This window comes from Carcharhinus amblyrhynchos, chromosome 6, assembly GCF_965287045.1.
Source record: "Carcharhinus amblyrhynchos chromosome 6, sCarAmb.v2.hapA, whole genome shotgun sequence".
NCBI lineage: Eukaryota > Metazoa > Chordata > Chondrichthyes > Carcharhiniformes > Carcharhinidae > Carcharhinus > Carcharhinus amblyrhynchos.
In genome coordinates, this window is record NC_137329.1 from 53926512 (window position 1) to 53953702 (window position 27191).

At 41.5% G+C, this 27191-nt stretch overlaps 1 protein-coding gene across 2 annotated transcripts in view; it reads left to right on the forward strand.

Annotated features, from left to right (window-relative positions):
* The window catches only part of LOC145343930 (plakophilin-3-like), a 61525-nt gene extending 36233 nt beyond the window's left edge, over positions 1 to 25292 (forward strand). For both annotated transcript variants that reach the window (XM_080190472.1, XM_080190471.1), the window contains exons 6-13: positions 4921 to 5089; positions 5944 to 6061; positions 8277 to 8444; positions 8865 to 9044; positions 14353 to 14506; positions 15476 to 15668; positions 16954 to 17038; positions 24356 to 25292. In XM_080190472.1, coding sequence (XP_080046598.1) covers positions 4921 to 5089; positions 5944 to 6061; positions 8277 to 8444; positions 8865 to 9044; positions 14353 to 14506; positions 15476 to 15668; positions 16954 to 17038; positions 24356 to 24391 — 1103 coding nt within the window. In that variant the 3' untranslated portion in view covers positions 24392 to 25292. The remainder of the gene's footprint in view (positions 1 to 4920; positions 5090 to 5943; positions 6062 to 8276; positions 8445 to 8864; positions 9045 to 14352; positions 14507 to 15475; positions 15669 to 16953; positions 17039 to 24355) is intronic.
* Positions 25293 to 27191: the final 1899 nt, after the last annotated feature.

Consider the following 27191-nt stretch of genomic DNA (forward strand, 5'->3'; position numbering starts at 1 on the left):
CCCCCTGCCTCAGCGGCTGAGTCTGCCCTTTGTGTACTGTTTGGGGCCTCATGAGCTAAAAAACCCCAGAGGACGTCTGCCAGGGGCCTCACCGCTATCAAAGCAAGGGAATAAGCAGCCTGTCTCTAGCTGAAGTCAAAGAGGTAGCACCAAATAGAAAGAAAAGAGAGATTTTTTAGTTGCACTTGGATGATAAGATTATCACTGTATCAATGTACTGGGAAATGTAAATCAATTATGCACTATATTTCCAGTCCAGTCATGGCCATTACTGTCTTCCCTCTTCTATTGGGACAGGAGAAAAATGGCATAATCAGAGAGGAAGATGAGCAAAGGTTATAGATGGGATTATTGATTGCGGGCAGGTTCCTGACTATTTTTTTTAACGCAGTGGCATTTAGTTTATGGGGGTGGGGTACTGCTTAACCCCCCCCATTGTTTAAACTCAAACCTCCCCTTGCCCTTGCCAGTTAAAATTCTGCTTCTAGTGTCCTATCTTGTGTCTTAAATATGCCTTCTTGCTCAACTGACCAGTTGTTAGTCATATCGACCTGATGCAATGTCTAGGCCAGAGAGGGCACTGATAATAAAGCAATGCCTGGAGAAATTCAGATAAGCCAACTGTAGGAGTGAGATTCCAAAATATTGAATGCAATCAGGAATGTGTCTGTCATATTGAAAGTTGTAATAGTACATTTATCTTGTGTTCTTCAGTGCTTTAGATTTTGTTACAGCCAGGATGGGGGGGGTGAAATGGGGGGGATGGCGCTTTGAATTGTTCCATGAGAGCAAATCAATAGACTTTATACACGCAGCAGTGGAAGCTGCATTCAGTCCCTTAATCACTGGGTGGGGCGTGCGTTGAACATGAGTCAGGGAAATTGCTTTCAATCTCCTTTTTTTTATTACAGCTAGGTGAGTCAACATGGTAATCTCAGGCTGTACCTCAGAGAGATAAATGTGTGATTGTTTTGTCCTCGTTCTGAGATCCACACAGACTCAGTCTCGATCTCACTGTGCAAACTATAATGCCCATCTTCTTATTTTTATTGCTTTGAAAGCTAAAATGAGAAATTGTGTAAAGCAGAACAAGGCACCTTGAAGGCTCAGATTTCAAGAACACAATCTAATCTTAAGATTGAATTTTTTTTTGAAACTGCTAAAGTTTCCCTGTTCTGGTTTATGTCCTGGCTAACTTACATTACTGCTTTGTAATCGCTTCTCTTTTTAGGAGCCTGCCTCTGAAGCAGTTGGATCTTTTCACCCCCTATTCTTTCCGTAGCCACTGCTCCACATCCCTGGCCATCACCATCTATAGTTTTGCCTCAATAGGTTATAAATAGCAGCCCCACTGCTGATAAATTTTATTGTGAATTGGTATTCCAAAAAACACAAAGAATGCAGCTTAGAACTGGATGACTTGACCCTTCCTCTTATCTCTTCCCAGCTCAAAGTGTTTGCATCTTTTGACGGCTAGCATTCTGTTTGACCGACAGTTGGGTTCCACACACGCCAGTCACAGTACAATTTTTGTTGTCTTCGCCTTATTCTGAAATATAGGCTTTGTCTGTCTGCCGTAGCCACTCTGCTTTCTGCCGTAATGTCTCTTACCCTGTGCATAAAAGGAATTCTTCCCCTTCTTGTACTGATCAACATTGTAGGGCTGGTGTCTACGCCCCACTGCTAATAAAGGCTGACTCTACAACAGACCATGTATCAAAGTTGGGTCATTTACAGTGTGCTGGGTTTGTTGCCATCCTCTGTAGTCCTTGCTCACTGAGACATGACGAACACTTGTAGGTAGTCGCTTTCATTGTACGAATGAGGTGAAAGGTATGTTTTTATAAATCTTACATTGCAAAACCAATAAGAATGGCATGGCATCAGGTTTAATTATGGAGTCTGTAAATTGCCCGCCCCTTTTTTGGTGTTGGTCAAGCTGTTTTCATTCAAACATTAAGGTCCAAGTTTTCATGTCAAAGGTGGGAATTGGGAAGTGGGACTAAACACACTTCTATTATCAGGCTGCCTGGAAATGGGATTTTCCCAGTGGAAAGCTCACTTCATGCACAAGGTGGGTGTGCTATCTCAATCAGCCAAGCTGAGGTGGGAACTTGTGACATGAGTCTAGTGAAGAGCTTGCTTTGACCACCATTTGTTTGTGGGTTTTGATGAACTCCTCCAAGATGCCTGCCCAAAATTAGGCTCTTCAATGAAATTGTCCCCCTGCCTCTCTCCGCCTCCTCTACTAATCTACCTCATCCTCATTGGCTGCTTCCAATGTCACCTTAAAGCCCCTAAAAATCCCCTAGCTTACCTTTCAAAATGTTTCCTCTTAAATAGGAGACCCATTATTATTAAACGGTGTCCCCAGTTCTATTCTCTCCCACAAGGGGTAACATCCTTTCAGTATCCACCCTGACAAGTCTCCTCAGGATCTTCTACCACCTCTCAATTGTTTAAACTTCAATGGATGCAGGCCAAGCCTGTTTAACCTTTGCTGGTAAGATAGCCCTCTCCTCGTGTATCCCAGGATGGTGTATATCCTCCAAGCTGGGGATGGTTGATAATGGACACTGTGATGTTATGGTGCACAAGCATTCTGCCACATTAACAGTAGCTGTAATGTGATGATGCAAACATGGAGCTGCTACTCTAAAGTAGTATCTACTACCAAAGGAGATGGCTTTGTCCTAAACCTTCAAATCGAAATCTCTCTCAAGGATAGCAGGTGGTCTCGAGCTTCTGAAGCATTATGCTTACTTAGCATAGGCCACTGAAACAGCTCAGTCCCAGGAGATGGTAGCTATATGCAGCAGCATTTTACAAAATACTTGAAGTGCCGTAACCTGCAGGGAGATACAGACCAGTTGGAAAGTTGTGTTAGGCTAGTTAGCTCTTTTCCAGCCTGCACAGACACGATAGGAACAGCACAGTGGTTAGCACTGCTGCCTCACAGCTCCAGGAACCTGGGTTCAATTCCAGGCTTGGGTCACTGTCTGTGGAGTTTGCACATTCTCCCTGTATCTGTGTGCATTTCTTCTGGATACTCCAGTTTCCTCCCACAGTCCAAAAATGTGCTGGTTAGATTGATTGATTGGCCATGCTAAATTGCATTTCAGTGTCAGGGGACTAGCAGGGTAAAGATGTGAGGTTACGGGGCAAGGGCCTGGGTAGAATTGTTGTCCCGCCTGTGTCTGCACTGTAGGGATTCTGTCTTGGGCCAAATGAGCTGCTGTGTTATAAATGTTTCACATTTCAATGTTGCAGATTGATTTTGTGAGCTATGCAGACAAAACATACTGTTCATAAAGTAAATAGGAGAGAAATATAATATTGCAGATAGATAGGGTGAGGAGAAAGATCAGCTTAATATGAAGTTTATTGCAGAATTAATTGGTGTTAAGATCCACCCTGCAGTATAAGGGGCTGTTGAAATGTGCTGCACAGGTCTTCAATTTTCTATTAATTCTAGCATAAGTGTTGTTCAACGTTTCTCTGCCACATTGTGCTTGTGGATTTTCTTTGTGCTGTACAAATTCTGGGATACAGATACCAACATTGATCATCTACAATTAGACAGCAGATGCCAATGTTCTATCTGTTGATAGTTTTCTTATTCTTGTTGTGCTTGCAAATTGATCTAACTAGTTATAATGGTCCATTTGTGGATAGAATGGTATTTCAGGAGCCAATTAAAAATCTGTCTGAGCCACTTAACAGGTTGAGGTATAAATCAAATTGCTGTGTCTGTTACTCTGGAAAGGGAGCATGTGGTGTCCACTGATACAATTGAGTTTTTTGCAACAGGTGGATACCGGGAAGGGATTGGAGTGCAGAAATTACATTTTAATTTATAAACTTTTCTTTAAAAGTTTTTTGTTTTTGTTTAAATCCTATTTTGAGCAACCAATTAATTTTTATATTAAGGGACAAATTAAAACTGCAGCTCCTTAATTAGATACTGCATCAAACAGAACCAAATTGCAAAGGAACCTTAAAACATCAAAGCAAAAGGTAATTAAAGAGTTTTAGTTTCATTATGGAGTGGTGGTGTCCCATTCAAATGGGTGTAATTGGTTGCAAGTTACACAAAAGAACAGGAGCCTAGATATCTCAGTACAGGAATATCGGACTTTTAGTCATAGCACTCATGTTCAGGTGCTGCTTATAAAATTTGAATTCTCAATTCTCATGAAATTTATGCAATGACAAGAAACATGAGCAATTTATGCAAATCTCTATTCGATACTTTAAACAAAAGAGGTAATAACTGAACTGCCCATTAGAAAACAGAAGTTCTACTTGTATTGCACAGAAGAAAGATCTATGTTATTTAAACAAGAGAATCTTCCCATAAAATGACAAAGTTGCTCCATAATTGATTTAGATACCTTTAGATGAAACCACATTTAGTACATGTTCTTAAATCAGAAATGCTGTGCCATCCGTCTTAATTCACCTATCTCAAAAGACTTTGCAGCACCTTCCAGTGATCCTTAAATACGTCTGTGCGTTTGCATCCTTCTGCTGTATCGTTCTTTGATTCTATCTGAAATTTCTACACGCCCAATGTTGTATGAAGAATATCTGGATATTAGAACTTAATTTTGGGCTGGTGATCTTTCAGAAATGGGCATTTCTGAATTCCTCCCCAAACACAGTCCAGCCAAGTTGGAAGTTTTTATAGAATGGCCTGCAAATGATTGGAAAAGACTATTTGACTGGATGCAGCATTCATTGATGTTAGTTAAGCAAATGCTATGAAACTTTGCAGGACAGTAGATCATGAAGTGAAGAGTTGTAGACTTCAGGATGGAAAAATAGGTAGAAGCACGGCAGATGGAGTTCAATGTAGGCAAGTGTGAAATGAGGCATTTTGGAGGATTAACATGCCGAACTTAATATTTCTCTGTTTAGGAATCCTGTGGAATCTGTCTTCCAGTGAGAATCTGAAGAACACTCTAGCCTGCGATACATTAGAGGAAATTACAGAACAAATCCTTGCCCCCTCCTCAGGTTGGAGTAGTAGTGTGAATGACCTGGAGTCCAAGGGTGACGTTTTCTATAATACCACTGGCTACCTTCGGTACTGTTTCATGAGACTTGTATTCTTGTTTGAAATTATCTATAACTTAATTGCTGCTTTCACCAATACCATAAGCATTTTTATATGTAACTCGAGCACTTAAATTTGTACATTCTCACATCACTCACTGCAATTGAAATGAAAAATTTAAGTATTTCACAAAATTCTATGCCTCTTCAGATTTCCATCCAATTTCCCCACTCGTAAAGGAGAGGCAACAATCTCTTTGTTTCCTTTCCTAGCCGCAGCAGAATTTATTTCCTACTATCTACCTTCCTCTGAGGAAATGTATTCTGACTATTTAAGGTTACCTGACTATTGGAACCAAGTTTGATGATAGCAGACAGGAATCTGGAGGACATCAATCTCTTGACCGCCAACCCACTGCCAAAATTGTCGTTCAATTTTTTTTTAAATAAAATATATTTGCAGGAGTTTTCGTAGCTGAGCTAAACAATTTTTAGCCTGGTGGTGGACTGCAACACGTGATAGATTGTGGGCAAATAGTGAAATTAATCAGTGGATGAATTATAAACTTAAGGAACTAAACTTGAACAGGCTGGTCCTGTGGAATGTGCGGTTTGTCAATCAATGCTGGGAATACCGTTGACAACTGGCTAAAGAGAAATGGAAATTATAATTTGCCTGCCCCAATTAGACTCGCTGTTTTGAATGAAGTTTTTTGGATTGCAGTAAGGAAGATGAGTTACTGAGCGAACATGTGATACCTGGAAATACTGTGACAGTCATGTCCATCCGAGGGACAGTTATTTATTCAGTGCTCCCCTCTCAATATTTTCTGTTTCTCAGTCTTAGCTTCTGTGTGAACAATAATCCTTCCATATTTTGTACAGAAACCTGAGCTCGGCAAAAGAGGAAACGCGTCAGAAAATGCGAGATTGTAAAGGCTTAGTGGATTCGCTAGTTTACTTTATCCAACACTCTCTCGATAACAACAATGGAGCTGATAAGGTCAGGAGTCTCTATTATGTTAGCACAAAAATGCATTAACGGGGAGTACGATCCATCTTTGGGTTGTATCTGATTTGCAACTAAACTTCAAGGCACCCCCATGTGTCACCATAACCCCAGTCCATTTTTGTACTTTTAAGCGTTTCTATATTTCTCATGTCTGTGGTTTTTGTTTTATAAAGTATATGCATTTTTGAAGTTTTCAGTTTTGAAAATACTTTTTTTTTGTGCAGTAAACCACTTTGCCATTTAAACTTTGACTCCCTGCCATTGTTGTGTCAGACCCTTATTACTGCTGATTGCAGCAAATCTATGGACATCCCTTATATCCAGCATTGTTCTTTGCCTCATTTGATTGGGATCGTAGTTCATCAGCACCTTTTGTGATGCAAAAAAGGGATGGCTATAATGCTAGTCCTACAGTTACTAAGAGGTATTTTGGCTAAATACCATGCCTGGAAACAAAATGTAACAAGAAATTATAAGTACAATACATTCCAAGTGTTACAGTGCCTCCCCATTGACGAGGTGCATTACTTTTTTTCATTCTGTGATATATAACATGTAACACATTGCACTTGCGTGGATTTCTGTGTATTGCATTGAAGAATGTATATTTGTCATTCACTGGCATGATCTGTGGTATTCTCATTTCCACTGTGACCATCTAGAATCTAATGAACGCTATGTGATTGACAGCTAGTTGTTCTCGGGAATACATCCTTTGGCTAATTGGCCAGATAGAGGCAATCCCTAGGCCTAGTCTCCAATTTTTTTCATCAATCAGTAACCAGGTTATGGAATTTAAAAGATATGTTTTTAAAAATGTGCAAGCGTACAAGTCAGTTCTTATGAGCTAGGTTTTTTACTTGTAACGTTTGGTGAAATTTCTAGGATCTATTTGTAGCCATGAATTCTTCAGAAATATATCCCAAATCAATTAGCTGTGTAGGGCAAGGAGTAAAATGCTAGCTGTCAAATGTTATAAGCTCCAATTTATTTGAGAACTAAATAGCTGTATCCTTTAACCTTGGTGCATGATGGATCCTGTGTTGATCAGTTTTTTTCAAAATTGCAAACATTATCTTTGTCAGAAAGCTTTGTTTTAATCTGATTCGCAATGAAATTGTTTCTTCCAGTCTGGCAATGACACACTGGACAAAAAAATACAGAATGTTGGGAGATATCTGGGTTTGTCTTGAGGGTTTTAGTTTTAAAAAAATTAAATGGGTTTCATTCCTCCATATTGTACTTGAAACCACAGTTGGTAATGTTAACAGAGTTCCGCATATACCCACATCATGAGTGATGTCACGAGTTGTTTTTTTAAATCTATTGAAAGGAGAAATGATGCATTCTCTTATAATGAAGTTGAGGAAGTTGCTAGTGGAAGAATACCAATAAGAAGTGAGAATACAGTATGGGGGTGGCGCAGTGGTTAGCACTGCTGCCTCACAGCACCAAGGACCCAGGTTCGATTGCTGGCCTGGGTGCAGAACCTGCACATTCTCTCTGTGTCTTTGTGGGTTTCCTTCGGTGCTCCGGTTTCCTCCCACAGTCCAAAAGATGTGCTGGTTAGGTGCATTGACCATGCTAAGTTCCCCCTCAGTGTACCCAAACCGGTGCTGGAGGTGTGGCAACTAGGGGATTTTCATAGTAATTTAATTGCAGTGTTAACGTAAGACTGTGACATTAATAAATGAACTTTAAAACTTGAAAAAAACCTAAGTTTTAGCTTGGAGTGGAAGACATTTAGTTTCATTCCAGTTTATCTCGTGGGTGAGCCCATTCATTTGAAACCTGGCTGCTGATGTGGTGAGATTTTGTCATTTCTCTTGTTGAATTTTCATGCCGGAATCCTGAGATCTTACCCCATTTCGTGGAAGGTAACGATCACAAAGACATGCCTCGCTATGGGCGAGGCAGCTAATGGCTTGCTGACCTAGAATGTTTCGGTTATCTCTAGAAGACAGTGATTGTCTTCAGACAGGGAGCTAATAATGTTAGGGAAGACCTTTCCCTCCCATTTGTAAACATAGATAACCAGCTGAGGTACTGAGAAAAAACAGATGTTCACCGTACAACAGGCAGCATTGTTTCCGCCCCTTCAGAGTACGTTGTATTTGTCTGGAGGCACATTTCTTAAAGGTGTATCCCCTACAGACATCAGCTCAGTTTACTTAATTTTGTGTTCCTTCTTCTCCCATTTTGATAGAGCGTAGAGAATTCAGCCTGTATCCTGCGCAACTTGTCCTATCGCCTTTACGAAGAAATACCATTATATTATCAGAATCGATTGGAGGGCCCCGGCAGAAATGATAGAAGTATGAAGAAAGATGATGTTATGGGATGTTTCACTCCTCAGAGCAGGAAAGTTAAAGAGGTGAGGTGTTTCCAATATTCTGGAGGTCAACAGAAGCCATCCCTGTGTGTATAATCTTTTACGAAAGCTAATTCAATATGCTTTCCACAGAAATGTAACTGCTCCTGACAGGATGTAGTGATAGGGGAAGGCAGTGTTTTTTTTTCCCCCATTGGTGTCTGGTGTAAAAAAACATTAACAGGTCTATCAAAAATATTTTGTTACATATAACACGGCAAAAGAATCTTCGCCCATGAAGTTTTATATGAGCAGGGAGTTATCATCATTTGGTTTTATTTATAAACAGAAGCAGGTTTTTTCAATGTAATTCTTGCTAAGTTTTATTACTATGGTAAAAAATGTAATTAATTTCCTTCTGGCTAAGTATTAGATTAAACATGCACACTGTTACATGTGTACTATGTAATCTTGTTCTGTTAGATCAATACAGACTCAGCAATATTTTCAGAAGTGTCAAAGGATCCTAAAGGAATCGAGTGGCTGTGGAACCCAGCTATAGTGAAATTGTACAGCCGGCTCTTGGACAAGAGTGAGGCCAATCAGCAGACCACTGAAGCTGCCTTGGGGGCACTACAAAATATTACAGCAGGAGACTTCCGGGTAAGGTAGCACCCAGAGTGTTCTCCTTTGTTCCATTTAACAGCTAACTTTCAATTGTGAGATATGAGCATTACTGGCATGGCCAGCGTTTATTGCCTACTTCTCATTGTGCTATCTTCTTGAACTGCTTTAGTTTTCATGGTGTAGGCATACCCACAATGTTGGCAAAGGAGTCCCAGGTTCTTTGACCCAGTGACAGGGAAGGAACAGTGATTGTAGCTCCAAGTGAGGATGCTGTATGATTTGGAGGTGATGTGTTCTTGCACATCTTCTGCTCTTGCTCTTTGAGGTGGTAGAGACTGAGTTTGAAAGGTGCTGCCCAAAGAGCCTGAGCAAGTTGGTGCCATGCATTTTGTAAAATTATGCACTGATGGTGGAAGGAATGAATGTTTAAGGTAGTGGATTTCTGATCAAGCAGGGTACATTTGTCATGGATGGTGTGTTGTTGAAACTTCACTCACTCATCCAAGTGGAGAGATTTCCTTACAGTCCTGACTTGTGCCTTGTAGATGGTAATTAGAATTTGCAGAGTGAGAAAGTGAGATGTAAACTGCAAAATTGCCAGCCTCTGACCTACTTATAGAGCCACCTATTCCTATGGCTATTTCTCAATATCATGTGGAGTGATTCGAATTGGCTGAAGGCTGGAACCTCAAATGCTGAGAGCTTGGAAGATGAAATGGATCATCATCTCAGCACCTCTGGCTGAAGATGGTTGCAATTACTCCAACCTTGTCTTTTGCAATAATGTGCTAGGTTCCCATTAATGGGGATGAAGAATTTTGTGGAGCCTCTGCCTCTTCCAGTTAGTTTAAACTGTGTCCAGCACCATTCCTGTGGCAGGGCTCCAAAACTTTAATCTGATTTGCTGCATCTGGGATTGCTTAAATCTGCTGTAACATGTTGTAACTGCTGGTGGGCATACATGTAGTCCTGCATTTTAGCTTTATTAGAACCTCATACAATCATAGAAAGTTAAGGACATTGTTCGGCCCATCACGTCTATGTTGACTGATAAAGATCTACCCAGCCTAATCTCACCTTCCTGCACTTGGTCTGTAACTCTACAGGTCTCATCATTTCACACAGATATCCAAGTAACCATGGTTAGTATTCCCACCCTCACCATCCTTTGGAAATCTCTACCTCAGAAGGATAAAGATGGGCTGTTCTGATAGGCAGAAGAGTGGCAAATGGAATTCAAACCTGCAAAGTGTGAGATTATTTATTTTGGGAGGACTAACAAGGCAAGGGAATACACAATGAAGGGTAGGACATTAGGAAGTATAGAGGATCAAAAGGATCTTGGGATCTGCATCCCAAGATCCCTGAAGGCAGCAGGACAAGTAGATAGGTGGTTAAGAATTGGATAGTTGCCTTTAGAGTATAAGTGTAGGGACCTTTCATAAAACGCTCATTAGGCCACAGCAAGTGTATTGTGTACAGTTTTGGTCATCACACTATAGGAACGATGTGATTGCATTAGAAAGGGTGCAGGAGAGATTCCATAGAATCCCCTACAGTGTAAAAAGAGCCATCTGGCCCATCAAGTCTGTGTCTGCTCTCCAAAAGAGCATCTCTCCAATGTCCAAGCCCTCTCCGCCCTATCTCTGTAACCCTGCACATTTACCATGGCCACTCCACTGAGCCTGCACATCTTTGGACATTAAGGAGCAATTTAGCACGGCCAATCCAGCTAACCTGCACATCTTTATGATTGTGGGAGGAAACTGGAAAACACAAAGGAAACCTGTGCAGACACGGTGAGAACATGCAAACGCCACACAGTCACTCAAGGCCGGAATCAAACCTGGGTCCTTGGCTATTTGAGCAACAGTGGTAACCACTGTGCCACCCAGGATGTTGCCTGGGCTGAAGCATTTTGAGTATGAAGAGAGGCTTGTTAGGCTGGCATTGTTTTCCTTGGAGCAAAGAAGGCTGAGGTGGGGTGTGGGGGTGGGGGTGGGGGCGCGGGTAGTGAGGCAGAAAGAAGAACCTAATCAAGGTATACAGAATTAAGGGACATAGATAGGAAGGAACTTTCTCCTTTGTACAGAGGTCAATAACCCTGTCATTGGATTATAAATTTAAAGGGACATAGATTTAAGATAGAGAGCAGGAGATGAAGTGGATTTGAGGGAAAAACCTTTTTCATTCAGACAATGGTATGAACTTGGAACTCACTGCTTAAAAAGAATAGTAGAGATAAGAATTTTCACAACATTTCAGAAGCATTTAAATGAGCACTTGAAACACCATAGTATATAAGGCTATGGATCAAGTGCTGGAACATGGGATTAAAATTGATAGGTCCTGATGGCTGGCACAGACACAATGGGTTGAAGGGCCTCTTGACTCATAAGGCTTGGAAGCTCAGTCATTGAGCATGTTCAAGACCAAAATCAATAAATTTCTGCCTCCTAATAACATCACGAGTATGGGGGTAATGGGGGAAACATGGTGTAAGAGGTAGATTATAATCATGATGTGTTTGAATAGCAGAGTAGTCTCGATGGGCTGAATGGCCGATTCCTTCTGTTTCCTATGTTCCTTTCAGGCAGTGAGTTCCTGGTTCCTGGTCCCTAACACTGTATTGGTGACAAAAACATTACCTCATCTCTCCTCTAATGTTTCTACCAGTTAATTTACGGCACGGTAGCACGATGGTTAGCACTGCTGCTTCACAGCTCCAGAGTTCTGGGTTCGATTCCCAGCTCAAGTCACTGTCTGTGTGGAGTTTGCACGTTCTCCTCGTGTCTGTGTGGGTTTCCTCCCACAGTCCAAAGATGTGCAGGTTAGGTTGATTGGCCATACTAAGAAATTGCCCCTTAGTATCCAGGGATGCATAGGATAGAGGGATTAGTGGGTATCATTTGTAGGAATATGGGGGTAGGGCCTGGGTGGGATTGTGTTCGGTGCAGACTCGATGGGCTGAAGGGCCTCTTTCTACACTATGGGGTTCTATGATTCTATCTTTCTAAGTCACCCTTCAGTCTTCTGATTTCCAAGAAGAATCCAGTCTATCCAATTTCTCATAATCAGGTCAGATTTTCCAGAATGGCAACTTCCTTTTGTACACTCTCCAGTACACTTGCATCTTCCCCTTAGTATAGTGACCAGAAGTGTATGCAGTACTCGAGCTGTGTTTTACACGATTCTAGCATTACTTCCTGCTCTTGTATTCTATGCCTTGACTGATGAAGGGAAGCATGCCATGTGACTTCTTGATGACCTTCTCGACCTGTTGTCCTATCTTCAAGGAGCTGTAAATATATACTGTGAGGTCCCTCTGTCCCTCCATGGTACTCTACATCCTCTCTCTTTTTGTGTTTTCTTGTCTTGCTGCATATGCCAAAATGCAGTAGCTCACATTTTTCCAAATTGAATTCCATTTTCCATCTTTCTGCCCAGTTGACCAGGCCGCTTGTACCTTGCTGCAGTCCTGACCAGGCCGCCTGTACCTTGCTGCAGTTTGAAGCTTGTTTCTTCCCTGTCAATCATGTGACCAACTTTTGTACCATCCACAAGCTTCTTTATCATGCCCCCCTTTTTAATTATTAATAAAAACTACGAAGAACAGGTGACCAAGTAATGAGTCCTTTGGAATGCCGTTAGTATCAGCCTTTCAATTGCAAAAATCATTTTCAGTTATTACCCTTTGCTTCCTACCAATGAGTCCATTTTGGGTCCAATTTACCACTTTCCCTTGGATCCCAAGGGCTTTCACTTTTTATGATCAGACTGCCTAGAGGAACCTTGTCATAAACCTTTGCTAAAATCTATAGATGGCATCCACTTCCCTTACCAGCTACTGGATACATCTTCTAAAAAGATACAATCGTGTTTGTGTGACACAATCTGCCTTTAATCAAGGAAAGTCAGCTTTGATTTCTCAAATAAAGGGTTATGCAATCCTTTAGCAATGATTCACTAATTTGCTCGAAGCTGGAGCCAAGCTAACTGACCTGGAATTATTCAGATCATCTTTTCCTCCCTTCTTAAAGAATGGTATAACGTTGGCAGTCCTCCAATAATCTGGCACCACTCCTATAGTCAGGGAGGCTTGAAACACAATACATGAATATCATTTTTTTTGGCATGCCTGATGTTGCTCTTGTAAAACAACCTGCTGTTTGTGCTAGAGTCTTGGGTATCTAACAATTCTGTTTGTGTACAGTGTTATGGTTGGCTGTTGTATCTATTGGAGTCTAGCCGATGGGAATATTCCATTCTAAATGAATCATGACAATTGCCTGTGGTGCTCCATCAGGTGGGATTTTAGGCTGGGGACAGGGGGTGGCAACAGGGAAACGTGACGTTGAAGAGGTGGGATTCCCTCTGGATTCCCGCCTACCCTGACTGCACCGTGACTTTTTTTCATTTGTGAGAGGCAAAGCATCAGATGAAAAGCCCAACCTTGCCCCAATTAGGCCCTTAAGTGACCAGTTAATGGTGTGCCTCTCTCTCTCTCTCTGAAGTTGTGCTTATAAATGCACACTGCCGGACAAAGAATGTACGTAATCCCTTGGCCGAAAGCTTCCGTTCACATTCGGGGTTGGGATTCTCTGGTGCTGTTGAAAGTGAATGGAGTTTTGTCCAGAACACCAAATTCTCAGATCTCGCTTGCAGCAGGGGTGGGCTCAGACGAGATTGGAAAATCCCACCTCTTATGTTTTTGTTTAGTGCATGTGGCTACTTGTGTTTCTTTTGAAGAAACAAAAAAAATTGACATTTGTTGTGTGAAATGCAAGTTTTCTACAAAATGTAGTTTGAGAGAGAGAATATTTTCTCTGCTTTTACTCTAAAATAACTTTTTTTGTTCAACTAATACTAATTTGAGCATTCATGTATACCAGGTACAGATTTTACATAGCTTATAAGGCTCATTCATCCTTTATCTACTGTATTTTCTCAAGATGCAGAGCTCTATTTTCTTCTCTGTGATCCCTCTGCCTCCCCTCGGCTCCTGCATCCAGGCTAAGTCTAACGTATCACTGAAGGCTCACTTACTGCTAGGTCTTTGGGAGCCATCTGTGACTTTCCTTCTCTTTGTAGCTCTCTTTACTTCCTCCTCGTAGTTACACTGACAGCTTGTTTAAAAGTTTATTTATTAGTCACAAGTAAGGCTTACATTAACACTGCAAAGAAGTTACTATGACATTCCCTATGCCTTTACCATAAGTCTTAGCTATGTAATACAGGATCAGAAAGATTCCGCTCTGAGTCTGGAGATTCCTTTGTGCTTGATTCAAATGGATGTAGATCTCTGCTCTTAACCTCTGATTACATCTGTACTACTTTTTTTTAGTGGGCCTCTGTAATGAGTCGATTGACAATGGACCAAGACCGAACATGGTACACCCTCATGGGCTATCTAAAGAGCAATAATGATAATATACTAAAGTCGTTGACAGGCCTACTTCGAAATCTTACACTCCATGCAAGGAACAAGGAAGATGTTGGTAAGTAACCAGATAACCTTGATGGAAGCCATTGTTTGTCTGCATCAATAAGAGGATTTGATGATGTATCCAATAGCTCCAATTTTGCAATGCAAGGCATTGGCCTGAATTCCCAAGTTTGAACATTAGCAGGATGGTGAATGTTTGCTGAGATCAAATTGGAGGGTGCAGGAGAAGAGGGAGAAACCTATCACAGCTTCTCCAGGTACACGGAAGCCAGTCTGAAAGAAATCTGATGGATGTGTCCGCCAACTGAACCTCTTCCTGATTGGAGACACAATATGGTGGATCCCCATGTGGAAGATCCTATGCTAAGGAAACTTCTAAGAACGTTAAAGGTTAAATCCTATTGTGTTGTATTGTAATGCTGTCTCTCTAATCAGATGTTGTTCCGACTCAGTATTGCACAGGGAATTTTTTAACTGCTCAGTAATCCAAGTTACTGTATGAGTAAACAGTCCATTATGGCTAACTCTTCAGATATGTGGGCAAAACATCCCTTATTATTTATAGAACCAGCATAAGCAAATGCCTTCAGGAAAATAAATGAATGGAGAGGGAGAAAAGTGGAAAAAAAAGGAAAAGTGCGTGTGATCAGTTGTAAAGAGACTCTGAGACACAGTACTAGCAGCTAGTACTCTAGCTATAGGAAACAGTTATGAGGTAGTAATCTTCATATGAACCAGTGTGTTATCACTTAGTCATAAAAAAATTGTCTGTCATTAAATGACTCTTCATAGCAACTATTATCAAAAATCATTGCAAAATTGCTGACCTAGTTTTAATCTTTCTCTGCACTTTCAAAAAAAACGCAAATGAAGCACGCAAGCTCTCTGCCTCAATGTGTTTTAAATGTGATATATGCTTGCAGTAGAAGTACTATCTTGCGCTATACAAATGTGGTACATCATTGCAATTATAAATTAGTCTTAAGAAATAACTTGTAACAATGCCTTTTCCTCTCCATAGCAATCAAAGCCATTGGTCCCCTCTTGCAAAACTTACCAGCGGAGAGCAACTCCTGTTCACCATCGAATGAGGTGGCTGCCAACATCTGCTCGATACTTAACAATCTGGTCGTGGAGACCTGTGAAGCTCCCAGACAAATTGTAAATCATAATGGATTAAAAAAACTCATGAACGTTAAACACAGGAGGGATAGGTGAGTGGGTCAAGTATATTTGCAGTAATAGTGTGATGAATATATACAAATACAGGAATTATGATCGGAGTAGGCCATTTGGCCCCTTGAGCCTGCTCCACCATTCAGTATGATCATGGCTGACCTGATTGTGGCCTCCACTCCACTCCTCCACATTCTGTCTTCCTCCAACAACCTTTGAATACAAGATCATTCCTAATTGAGTGGAACAGAAGAGTAGTAAGGCCTGTGACAATTATATAGGGTATTGATGAGGCCATACCTGAAGTACAATTTTGCTCTGCTTACCCAAGGAAGGACATGCTTTCCTCAGAGGACATTTCTGGGAAGAGGGGATTGTCCTAGGTGTCGAGATTGAGTAGACTAGGCATACATTCCCTTCAGCTTAGAAGAATGGAAGGTGATCTGAAATTCTTAAGGCATTTGACAGGGTAGATGCTGAGAGACAATGCCCCCGGTTGGGGAGTCTAGACCATTGGGTCAAACTTTCTGAATAAGGGGTTGGCCATTTAAAACTGAGATGAGGAGAAATTTCTTCGCTTTTTTAATCTTTGGAATTCTGTATCCTAGAGTTGTGAACACTCAAGTCATTGAGTTTATTCAAGATTTGATTTTTGGGTGCTGAGGAACATGGTATGGGATAGTGTGGCAGGGTGAAGCTGAGGTAGAAGATCAGCCATGATGGTGTTGAATAGCGGAACAGTCTCAAGGGACCCCGAGTGGCCTACTCCAGCTCCTATTTCTCATGTTCTTGCAACCATTAAAAACACCAAATTCAGTACAATATTTTAATTTTTCTTACTGGTGAATCAACCTTGAAATCAGATCATCAAGATCTGTTGCAGCTCAAAAAATATGCAGCTTTAAGCTTCTGAATCCCATTTAAGCGGAGCCCAGTTATCTTTCCCTGAATTTCAAGGTGTTGAAATTTCCCATTATTTGCACTTGAATGACCCACAAAGATTTAAAAAACTTGGACACTACTTTTAGTTTAACGTGAAAGGAGTTTGTCTGCATGTACCAATACAGCTACTTGTTGACTTAATTTGGGTAGCCAGAATCACACTCTTGATTGACAAGTATAAACTGAAGTTTTGTTGATGCTGGATTCTGAGGTGAGATTTGATTGAAAGGATATTCTGTAATCAGCATTTTTGTTTGAGCGCTTGGCCAATATTAACTTTCATGATGGTAAAAGTGGTGTATTTTTCCAAAACAAGTCCGAGAATGAATAAAAGTGGGTTTTGTTTGGTGCTGCTCATGCCTGGTTGCTTTTTGTTTTCAGCGAAGCTGAGAAAGCTGTGAAAGCTGCCTCCAGTCTTTTGGGAAATATGTGGTATTACAAGTCCATGCATCGTGAGTACAGATCAGTAAGTATTCAGTGCAATTAAAGTAACAGGTACACCCAGACTGGTTTTACTAGTTTTGTCACTTCAGCATGTTGGCCAAAGTATTTGGTAACAGCAACAAATCAGCAAGTTAACAGCAGAGGCAGAGTTGCCCCAAAAGTTCTAAGTGTTGAATTCAGGTAAAAACTGCAGTAATTCACGCTGTTTATTTCAGTAAGAATTCAGAGAATAATCTCCCACACTTATGCAATGCCGAGGCCACCAGTGTGATTATCATCAAATTTCAAAGGGTGGGGGCTATTCCCGCTGGAGAGGCTCAAATACGCACTGAGCAGACTATGGCACATGTGTCGATTTTGTCAGTGCTGAGATCGGCACATGCGCAGTGGCCCTGCACCGATTTGTGGGCCAGCCCCCTGACCATTCCCAGGCTTAGCTCCCACCCCAGCCTGCTGCAATCTCCAGCTCCCCCAGCTGGCTGACTGCACCCATCTCTGTTATGTCCTGGGCATTGGCACTTTGGGCAGTGCCAGGGTCCCAGGCTGGCACTACCAAGGTGCCAGTGACCAGGGGGCACCAAATTCTTCCCTTCACTCCAGTGGGATCAGGCTGCTAGCTTCCCAAAAGTGAGGAGCAAGTGTAAACCCTGCTGGAGTGAAACACTCTGGCGAGGTGGAAGACACTAGCGGGCCTGGAGACTTCAATCCCGGGCCCACTAATGATATTGAAGTAATATTAAAATGACCGTTTAAATGGTCTATGCGTCCCCCTGCCATGGAGCAGAAATTGGGCATTAGGATATGCAAGCAGGACGCTAACGCTAACGCTCATGCAAATCCTGCGAACAGACCACTGCGAGATTCTCCTGGCCCATTGCCCTAAAAAATTAATGCAGCAGGATAGGAGAATCATGGCCTAGATCTTTGCTTTCTGCATTAGTGTCATATATTTTTGCACACTAGTGGGGAATTTTAATTTTCCATGACTCTTAAAGAGACTGATACAGTTTTTCACAGGTCCTGTTTCTATGTCTTTCAATAGTGTCTGATATCTTTGCCTGAATCTGGCCCCTCCTTCAACCCTCCAGGAACTCCTTGTTCCATCAGTCCTGGCCTTTTGTGCATTCTCCACTCCTTTACACTACTATTGGTCTTGTAACTGTCTGAGCTCTAACTACCTATCTAAACTTCTCCAACGTCTCTTTCCTTTTTTTTAAGAACCTCCTTAAAACTTCCCTCTTTGCTGAAGCTTATAGTAATTTCTCCTAATATTCCATTCCTTGCCTTGGTATCAATTTTTGTCTGATTCTTTCCTTGTGGAGTACTTGTGATATTTTACTGTTTAACTTGTACTCATACAGCAACTTTAAAAGTTTAATTATTTTCTCAGAGTTGCAAAGCCAATGCACAGAGTAGATGTAGCCCTTAATCCATCTCCTTAGTTACTCCCGAATCAATTCAAATTGAATTCAATTCATAGTCTCCACAAGAAAGACATACGAGGTCCAAACTGATAAGAACAGACATTACACCTGATCTGCTGCTTGACCTTTGCCAAAAGGCCGATTTAAACATTGTTTAGATGGTCATGCACTTTTCTTTAGAGCAGTGTTGGTTTTGAGACGACTGCTTTGTTTTCCAGGAAAGAGTCTTGAATTGCACCTTTTGGTTTTACAGTTCTGACTACATGAAGGAAGGCTTTGTTGTAACCAGAAGTACAAATTTAAGAGCCATTGCTTCCAACTAACCTGATAATGGTCTAGCACCAATGATCCTCTGAGCAAATTAAAATAAATGTGTGTATTAAATTTAAATGTTCAGCAGCCCTTTTGTAGCTCTCTGCTTTTCGAGGAAAGGTTTGCTGCATTGTATGCAACTTCTTGGGGATGCATCCTAAAAGATTTATTCTTTTTTATTGCTCATCTGTCCTGATGTAAATCTCTACACAATATACTCTTACTGGATAAGGGAGATGCTATTTCAAGTCTAGGAGCAAGGTTCATTCAGATATTAACTCTTTCCTCTGGATCTTGATATGGCTCAGTGAGGAAATGATGTAACACTGAAACATACACACTACTCAGGCCTCAGGGTTTTCTCATCGCTTCTGCTGTCTGTCATAAGATGATGAATGGGATGGATAGGATAGAGATGGAGAGACTCTTCCAGCTCAGAAAGGACAGTAGGACTAGGGGGCACAGCCTCAAGATAAAGGGGGGGGTGGTTTAGAACGGAGTTGAGGAGGAACTTCTTCACTCAAAGGGTGATGAATCTCTGGAATTCTCTGCCCGTTGAGGTGGTCGAGGCTGCCTCGCTAAATATTTTTAAGACGCGGGTTGATGGGTTTTTGATAAGCGAGGGGATTAAGGGTTATGGGGAGAGGGCGGGAATGTGGAACTGAGACACGACAGATCAGCCATGATCTTATTGAATGGCGGAGCAGGCTCGAAGGGCTAGATGGCCTACTCCTGCTCCTATTTCTTATGTTCTTAAAATGAATTATATTAGCTGCGGGGGCAGGTGGTGGGGGGGTGTTGTTGCTACGGATTGCCTTGATGGCAAGCCGGAAAGAGAAACTGAGCCGGAGTTCCGGATCTTGTTCTTGTTGGAAGCTTCTATGTTCAAGTGTCACGTATGTCAGGATGAGGCTTGAATTCTCAGGCCCTGGAGCTCAAAGAGCCGAATGACACTCACTGTTCAGCTACGGACATGGAAATAAGCAAAGCCTCAGGGTGGCAATTCATACTCCAGCACAACTCGTGAGAGGAATAAAGGAGAAAAGATTGATGGGGATGAGGGAAGAATAAATTTTGGTTCAAATGCTGTTTACTTACAGCAAAAAAGAGGAATAGCAGCAATATTTGTTTAAATAATTCAAGAGATATTATTAAATTATGAATCCACACGTTATCAAAATAACTGGCAAAGAGGGAGCATCTGAGAAATGCAGCAAGAAGTGTGCATTTCTCAGATGCTCATTTGGAATGGTGAACAATGTGATCTTCCCCCACAGAATGGGTGCTAGACAACACCACAAAGGCTGGGGAAGAAAAGGAGGAAGGTAAACCCTGTCATATCTCACTGTGGTGAGCTAGAGGTTGCCAGCCAATTCCATTAACCCAAGAAGACCTCATGCACAGTGTTTGAGTAGGGCATTTAAATATTTCTGAATGTGCAACCTTTTGATTTCAAAACTGAAGCCTACTTTTCTCTAATTAATTTCGAGATCTAAATTGCCTGCAGACTTGAAGTTCAGTTACTAAGGTTTGCAAATTTAAAAACTGAGAACTTTGGAATTCCAACCATGCTCCTGAATCCTATTGTGTCCTTAGACTGCCTCCTGAAGGTTTTTAGACTTGACGTAATGTAACTGCCCCACTCTCATTTGAGATGGAGATGTTAATTTTAAAAGCTTAGTATGAGTTTTCTCCATGCTCTAGAGGGTTTGAACAGTCTGTCACATCAATTGATCCACAGGCTGATATCCATATAATCAAGGTTATACAGCGAACAGCTACCAAAAAATGTCTTCCTTTTTTGTTTTGAACTCTCTTTACTGATACAAAATGAAAAAAGTCTGGGTCACTTAGCTTCCTCCACCTTCCCAGATATTTGGATTTTATCTGATGGATAAACAATCTCTTGCTTTTTGCCTGAAGGCATTTTTACTTCAGTGACGTTGAAGAGTCAGGGGAGTGGTTCTGTTATTTAAGCTTTTTGTCAACTACCTGAAAGGTGGCACAGTGGTTAGCACTGCTGCCTTACAACGCCAGGGACCCAAGTTCTATTCTGGTCTCGGGTCACTGTGTGGAGTTTGTGCATACTCCCCATGTCTGTGTGGCTTTCCTCCAACAGTCCAAAGATATGTGGGTTAGGTTGATTGGCTGTGCTACATTCACCCTAGTATCAGGGGATTAGCGGGGTAAGAATGAGGGGTTACGGGAATAAGGCCTCGGTTGGATTGTGGTTGGTGCAGACTCAGTGGGCTGAATGGCCTTCTGCACTGTAGGGATTCTAGTATAGGAGTGCTTATCAACATAAATACAAACATACAAATAAGGAGCAGGACCATTTGCCCCTCAAGCCTGCTGCACCATTCAGTATGATCGTGACTGATCTGACCATAGCCTCAATTCTACATTTTGCCTCCACAATAACCTTTTTTAATCCAAAATCCATCCACCTCTACAAACAAGTTACTGTTGTACTGAAGACCTACAATCAGGGATCCATTGCCCACTAGAGGTTCGTGAGAAGGGGTTTGCTTTTCCTATTGCTGTTGTTATGAAGATAGATAAAGTATGTTGTATAGTAATAATCTGCAACTTTAAAATAGGAAATACAGTAACTATATATGCCTGTCAAATATTCCTTCCCAATTAAATATTTAAATCCCTTTACTTTGATTGTCTCAGTGATTAAAGTAGGATCCCTTTTTTCAGATCTGAAAGCTTAAACCACCAAACCAGTTGTACAGGACATCTCAACATTCCTAAAGACGGCATATGAACAAATGTCTAGTTAAATGGTTGCGATATTTATTCATTGTGATATGAATGTTGACCAAGACACCAGAGGAACTTCAAAGCTTCAAACCCCCACCTCAAATAGTTCATTTTATTTTTGCACTGTCCTGAATAGTTATCAAATATTAATCTTGAACTCCCTCATCCTTGAGCAACATGATTTCTTCCTTAACCCAAACTAGATTATTTGGGTTGAGGGAAGAGTTAGAGTATTTTTTTTAAAAATATGAATCCTAATCCGAGCCAGTTCATTTTTGCTTTTAAAAATTTGGGGTATGCTGTCAATTGTCTCTCGGGCAACTTAAATATATTCTAAAGAAGATGCACACACCACACTTATCCAGTATTTCAAATTTAACTCCGGCCAGCTGTGTTTTCTGAGCTTCAGGAAACCTAGCAGCTAAAAGAAGGTGAAGACCATTGGGCATATTGCACCTGCCTTGCTAGCATCCTTCAACACAGCTGGCCTATTCCAATTTCCTGCAACAACCTCTCCAGTGTTCTCCACCTGACTGAAAGTCTTGGCTGTTTTGTTCTTCCCCGCTACTACCCCTCTGGAAGATAAATAGAATAGGACTTCATAGGATCTGTACAGTGGAAGGAGACCATTCAGCCCATTGAGTCTGTACTGACCACAATCTCACCCTGGCCCTATTCCCGTAACCCCATGCATTTACGCTGCTATTCCTCCTGACACTAAGGTCAATTTAGCATGGCCAATGCACCTAACCTGCACATCTTTGGACTATGGGAGGAAAGAAGGGCACCTGGAGGAAACCCATGCAGACATGGGGAGAAAGTGCAAACTCCACACAGAGACCTGAGGCTAGAATTGAACCTGGGATCCTGGCACTGTGAGGCAGTGGTGCTAACCACTCTGTCACCATGCCGCCCTGGGAATTTGAGAGTTGGCGAGGTCAGATCTCCCCCACTGAATCATTCTTATTCTTCCTTGCAATTTAGGAAAATTTAACATTTTATTTGTCTTTGCGTGAGCATGTAGAACATAGAACAGTACAGCACAGGAACAAGTCCTTTATCCCACAATGTTGAGCCAAACATGACACCAAATTAAACGAATCCCTTCTGCCAGCCATTGTTACAGATCTCTCTATTCCTTGCATATTCATGTGTTTATCTAAAAGCCCCTTAGATGCCTCTATCATATCTGCTCCCACCACCAAACCTGGCAGCACATTCCAGACACCTACCACTTTTTAAAAAAAAACTTGCCCCTCACATCTCCTTTTGAACTTTTCCCCTTTAGACTTCTACCAGGTCTCCCCTCAGCCTCTGCTACTCCAGAGAAAACAACACCCATTTGTCCAGCCTCTCCTTACAGCTCACACCCTCTAACAAGCCTGAACTTCTACCAGATTCTTTACTAACAGCAAAAAAAGGTTTGCTGCAAAACAAGTTTTTGCAACTTAGCTTAAAATTTGGCAGTATTTTGGTTGGAACGCCTCTTTTGAAAGAGTTTCACCTTCCTTAATGAGCTGATTTGGACTAGGGAAGAGAATAGAAATGCTCTGAAAAATCTGTTGAAATCCTGCATGTGAAAACTTGCTGTTTGAAATTTGGAAACGGTTAAACATTCTTGATATATGCAGTAGGGCGGCACAGCACAAAAGTATGTCATTTTGAACTACAAGTTGAACAGAGTGTGGTGAACAGTCCGCCATGGTCAGTTCAATTCAATTCAACTTTATTAGCCCGCAAATACAAAAACAATGAAAAGTGAACTTGCAGACTTTCAAGATACAAAGAAAAAAAGCAAATGCAAGTAATCATTATAAAATAGTGCCAATAGTCATCAAGTGTATACATACATATTGCACAATGCCCATTGCCTGGGAATATGTTAAAGGATGGAGTTCAGCTGGGTGACAGCTCTGGGGAAGAAGCTGTTCCCGTGCTTGGTCGTATGGGCTCAAATGCATCTATAGCATCTCTCAGATGGCAGGAAGGCGAACGGTCTATGGCTGGGATGTGTGGGATTTTAGTAATGGTGAGAGATCTCCACAGACAGTGTTTGTGATAAACGTCCTAGCTGGATGCCGATGATGTGTTGGGCAGTTTTGACTAACTGCTGCAGAGCTTTCCGGTTAGAAATGGAGCAACTGCCGTGCACACCGTAATGGAGTTTGACAAGATGCTGTCTGTGCACTGGTAGAAGTTTGAGAGAAGCTGGGGGGACAAGTTAGCTCTCTTTAGCATCCTCAGGAAGTATACGCATTGCTGAGCCTTCTTCAAAGACAAAGGAATAGGCCAAAGTCTCTAGTGCAGATTCTGGTCTTCTGGTCTTGAAATGTTAGCCCTCCCACCCTCTGCTTTCCCGTTAACTTTTGCTTCATCCAGAATCATACTGCCTACTTGCTTTCATGTAGCCAGTTGCTCTCAGCCATTACCCCCTTTGTTCATGGTGTCCCAGTGCCTCAGATTTTAATTTGCAACATCTTTTGTGTGTGTGTGTCTCTCTCTCTCTCTCTTCCTCCTCTGTGCCCAGAAATCTGCATTGCTCTCATGCTGCCTTCTTGTGCATCCACCCCACCATTGTCACGTTGTGAAATTCAATTATTAAAGCCCCCTCTGCTTTTCCTTTAAAGGCCCTCCTTTAAAATATGTCCTGTTTAGCCAGGTGTCCATTTTAATCCGATTATGCCATTGCAGAGTGCTTTGTGATGTTCCTAAAAGCTGTATTAATGCGAGTTGTTGTCATTGTTGTTTGTTTGTTTTGTTTTCAAAAATTCAAAGCGCTTCCTTCATAGATTCCAATCTGTCGATTTCAGTGTGATTTTCTTTTCTTTCTGCAGAAAGGTTACCAAAAATATGATTTTATATCCAACTGAGGTCTAATCTGATGCCACATGCTTCAATCAAAGCAGCAGAGAAGTAGATCCTACTGGATGCGCCTCCCCAAAAAGAGGATAAAGTAAAACAGAATCTATTTCCTTTTCCTTTGTAATTATTGCAAACTGCTCTCCTGTTAACAACAGAAACCTGCCCGCCGATGCCTGAATCTACCATAAGTACATTGGGACTGAACATCTCCACAAGCAGCATCGAGGTGCAGTGATGGTGTAAACTTGTATATATTTATCAAAATGTTTATGTATGTATGACAAGCCTATTCCTTTTTGGAGTATCTGAATAAGATTTGTCTGTGCTGACCTTCAAAACGTGTCAGCAAATTGAGGTTTTAACTTTAGTTCATTTTCAAAGTAGTAGTGCACCAAAAATGATTTTAATACTTTTTCGGTGAAATCTCAAAGTCCTGTTTTGATTGGTGGCAGTCAAACACTCAATCCAGCAAGCTGAGTTGGGTTAACGGGCACTAAAGCATTTTAAGTGATGGGTCAAGTTGTTTAGCAATCTAATTGAAATAAGTGCCATTTTTTGTGAAGAGGTATAAAATCTTCGTAGCTTCCAAGGTGCCCCAACTTATGTACGTTACACTGGTTATACAGTTGTCCACTTGACAATGCAATGTTTAAATCTTGCAAAAATATTTACTACGTTCTCTTCCTCACACCTATTAGATTTCTGATCTATCTTTTATCTCTGTAAGTAATTGAGTGGTACGGGTTGGCCCCTAATTAAATCGATAAACTAGGGTTACTGAGATGAAGCAGTATTAGAATGGCTAAAAAACCAGTTTTGGAAATGTCCATGTGTTAGTGTCATGAAGGCTTAAGGCAAATCCTTGGGGCAGTGTAAATACATTTATTACGTCAGGAGGGAGTATTCATTCCAGAGTGTGAGTTTAAGATATTGGGGGCTGAAACGGTACAACCACATGGAAGGACACAGAAGCAAAGATGTATGTTTAGGAACTCCCGGAAGGCCAGGACATTTGGTGGTGGTTGTCAGATTAGAATTGTACAGGTAATATTTAGAGATATAACATTTCGGGAAATGGGATTTTAAATATAATTGGATTTGTTATCCTTTTCAACTAAAATAAATCACTGAAAAGCTTTTTTAAACAAAAAGCTTTTCAGGAGTAAATTAAAGTGAGTGCTGTACTTTGCATGTATGTCCATACAATAATGTTTCCTCCCCATTGCCTCCTAAAATGTCCACGGTAAACTTGCTAGATTTTTCTTTGTATTTGACAAATTACAGCAGGAACTTGAATGACGTAATCCCAGAGTAACTATTTTAGTTTAACAGTATTTCAAACAGACCGACTGGATGGAGCAGATGAGAAACTGGGAAGTTGGCAGGCAGATGCCAAGAACAAATTTACATGCAAGAGTGGGTGAGAGTCTGGTCACACCAGAACCAAGTACCGAAGGGAATGGACATGAGTGGGGATTGAATCTGACTGGAAAACCAGAGAATGAGGATTTGACCAGTCGAGAGAAATGCTTACAGTTTAACTGGCCAGATATTGTCTGGCTGTGGAGTGGAAGAACAGAGTGTGCCTATTGTAATTGTGACCAGTCAAATGATTTGTAAGGACCAAGAAAAATTACCAGCAGAAAGCCTAATTGGTCATGTGCATCTCATTGGTCAGTGAGGTTGCTGGAAAATCTCAGTCTGAATGAGAGAAGGTTATGATCAGAAAACCGGGAATTTGAACATATTAACGTATTAATACTGTAGATAATTGGGTGAATAATTAGATTGTCTGTCTGTAAATGTGTGGATTTTTATAAGGAAACTTTGGCTGTCTGGATATAAACTGTAAAATGTTAGCTGCCTTTGCTTTTTATAAAGCTGTATTTTATGCTTGCATTATTACTTGCTCAAAAAAACTTAAATTAAAAAAAAAAGCTTTTTTTAAAATCTATCTGGAATTCCTCTTTTTATTTGTCCAGGGGGAAGTGGGTGTCGCTGGCCAAGCCAACCTATTATTGTCAAATAACATGTGGTGCAAGTACTCTCAAATTACTGTTTGAGAAAGAGTTCCAAGATTTGGACAGGGGGCCTGATTTTACCATTTTGATTCTAAGTGCTGAAACCAGGAGTGTTTCAGATCCAGCTGTTCTCAGGCTGCATATACGCTCTGCCTGAAAAAATATTAGCGATTCTGAATTGCACTGCAGAAGTCTGTGGGTGGGGCTTAATACACCCAAAACACTGCAGCTCCAATCAGAGCTTTCAACCGCGCATATGCAATTTAAAAAAAAGACAAATGCCCCCCTGCCATATCGCTCCTGGGCCCTGATAATGCCATCGGCCCCCACAGATATTGTCCCACCCCAACAACATAACTGACCCCCTTATCCCCCACCACCCAGAACGATCACACGCAGAGTGGCAGGCCCCCCCACCGATCGCACACAGAGTGGCAGCAGACCACCCCACCTCCCAGAGAGCCATCTGATATGCCTCCCACCTGCTGCCCCTTACCACCACCACCACCACGCCCCCCCCCCACCCATCCAAAACACCAATCTGAGTTAGAGAGCTGCCAGAACCTATGAACTTACCTCCTCAGAAGCTGGAGTGGCCGAATCGGACCTTTGAAGACCATGTCTGTTTCACGCCAAATCTGGACCAGCGAACACGGGGATAAAGGGGGAAGTGCTAGTAAGTTAAGGGTGCAGCCCATTAAGTATTATTGAGCAAATGCATTTAAATTGATGTCGCATCTGTTTTGGGCATGGTCCCGTCGGTGGCCATTTTAGGCCCCTGGTAAAG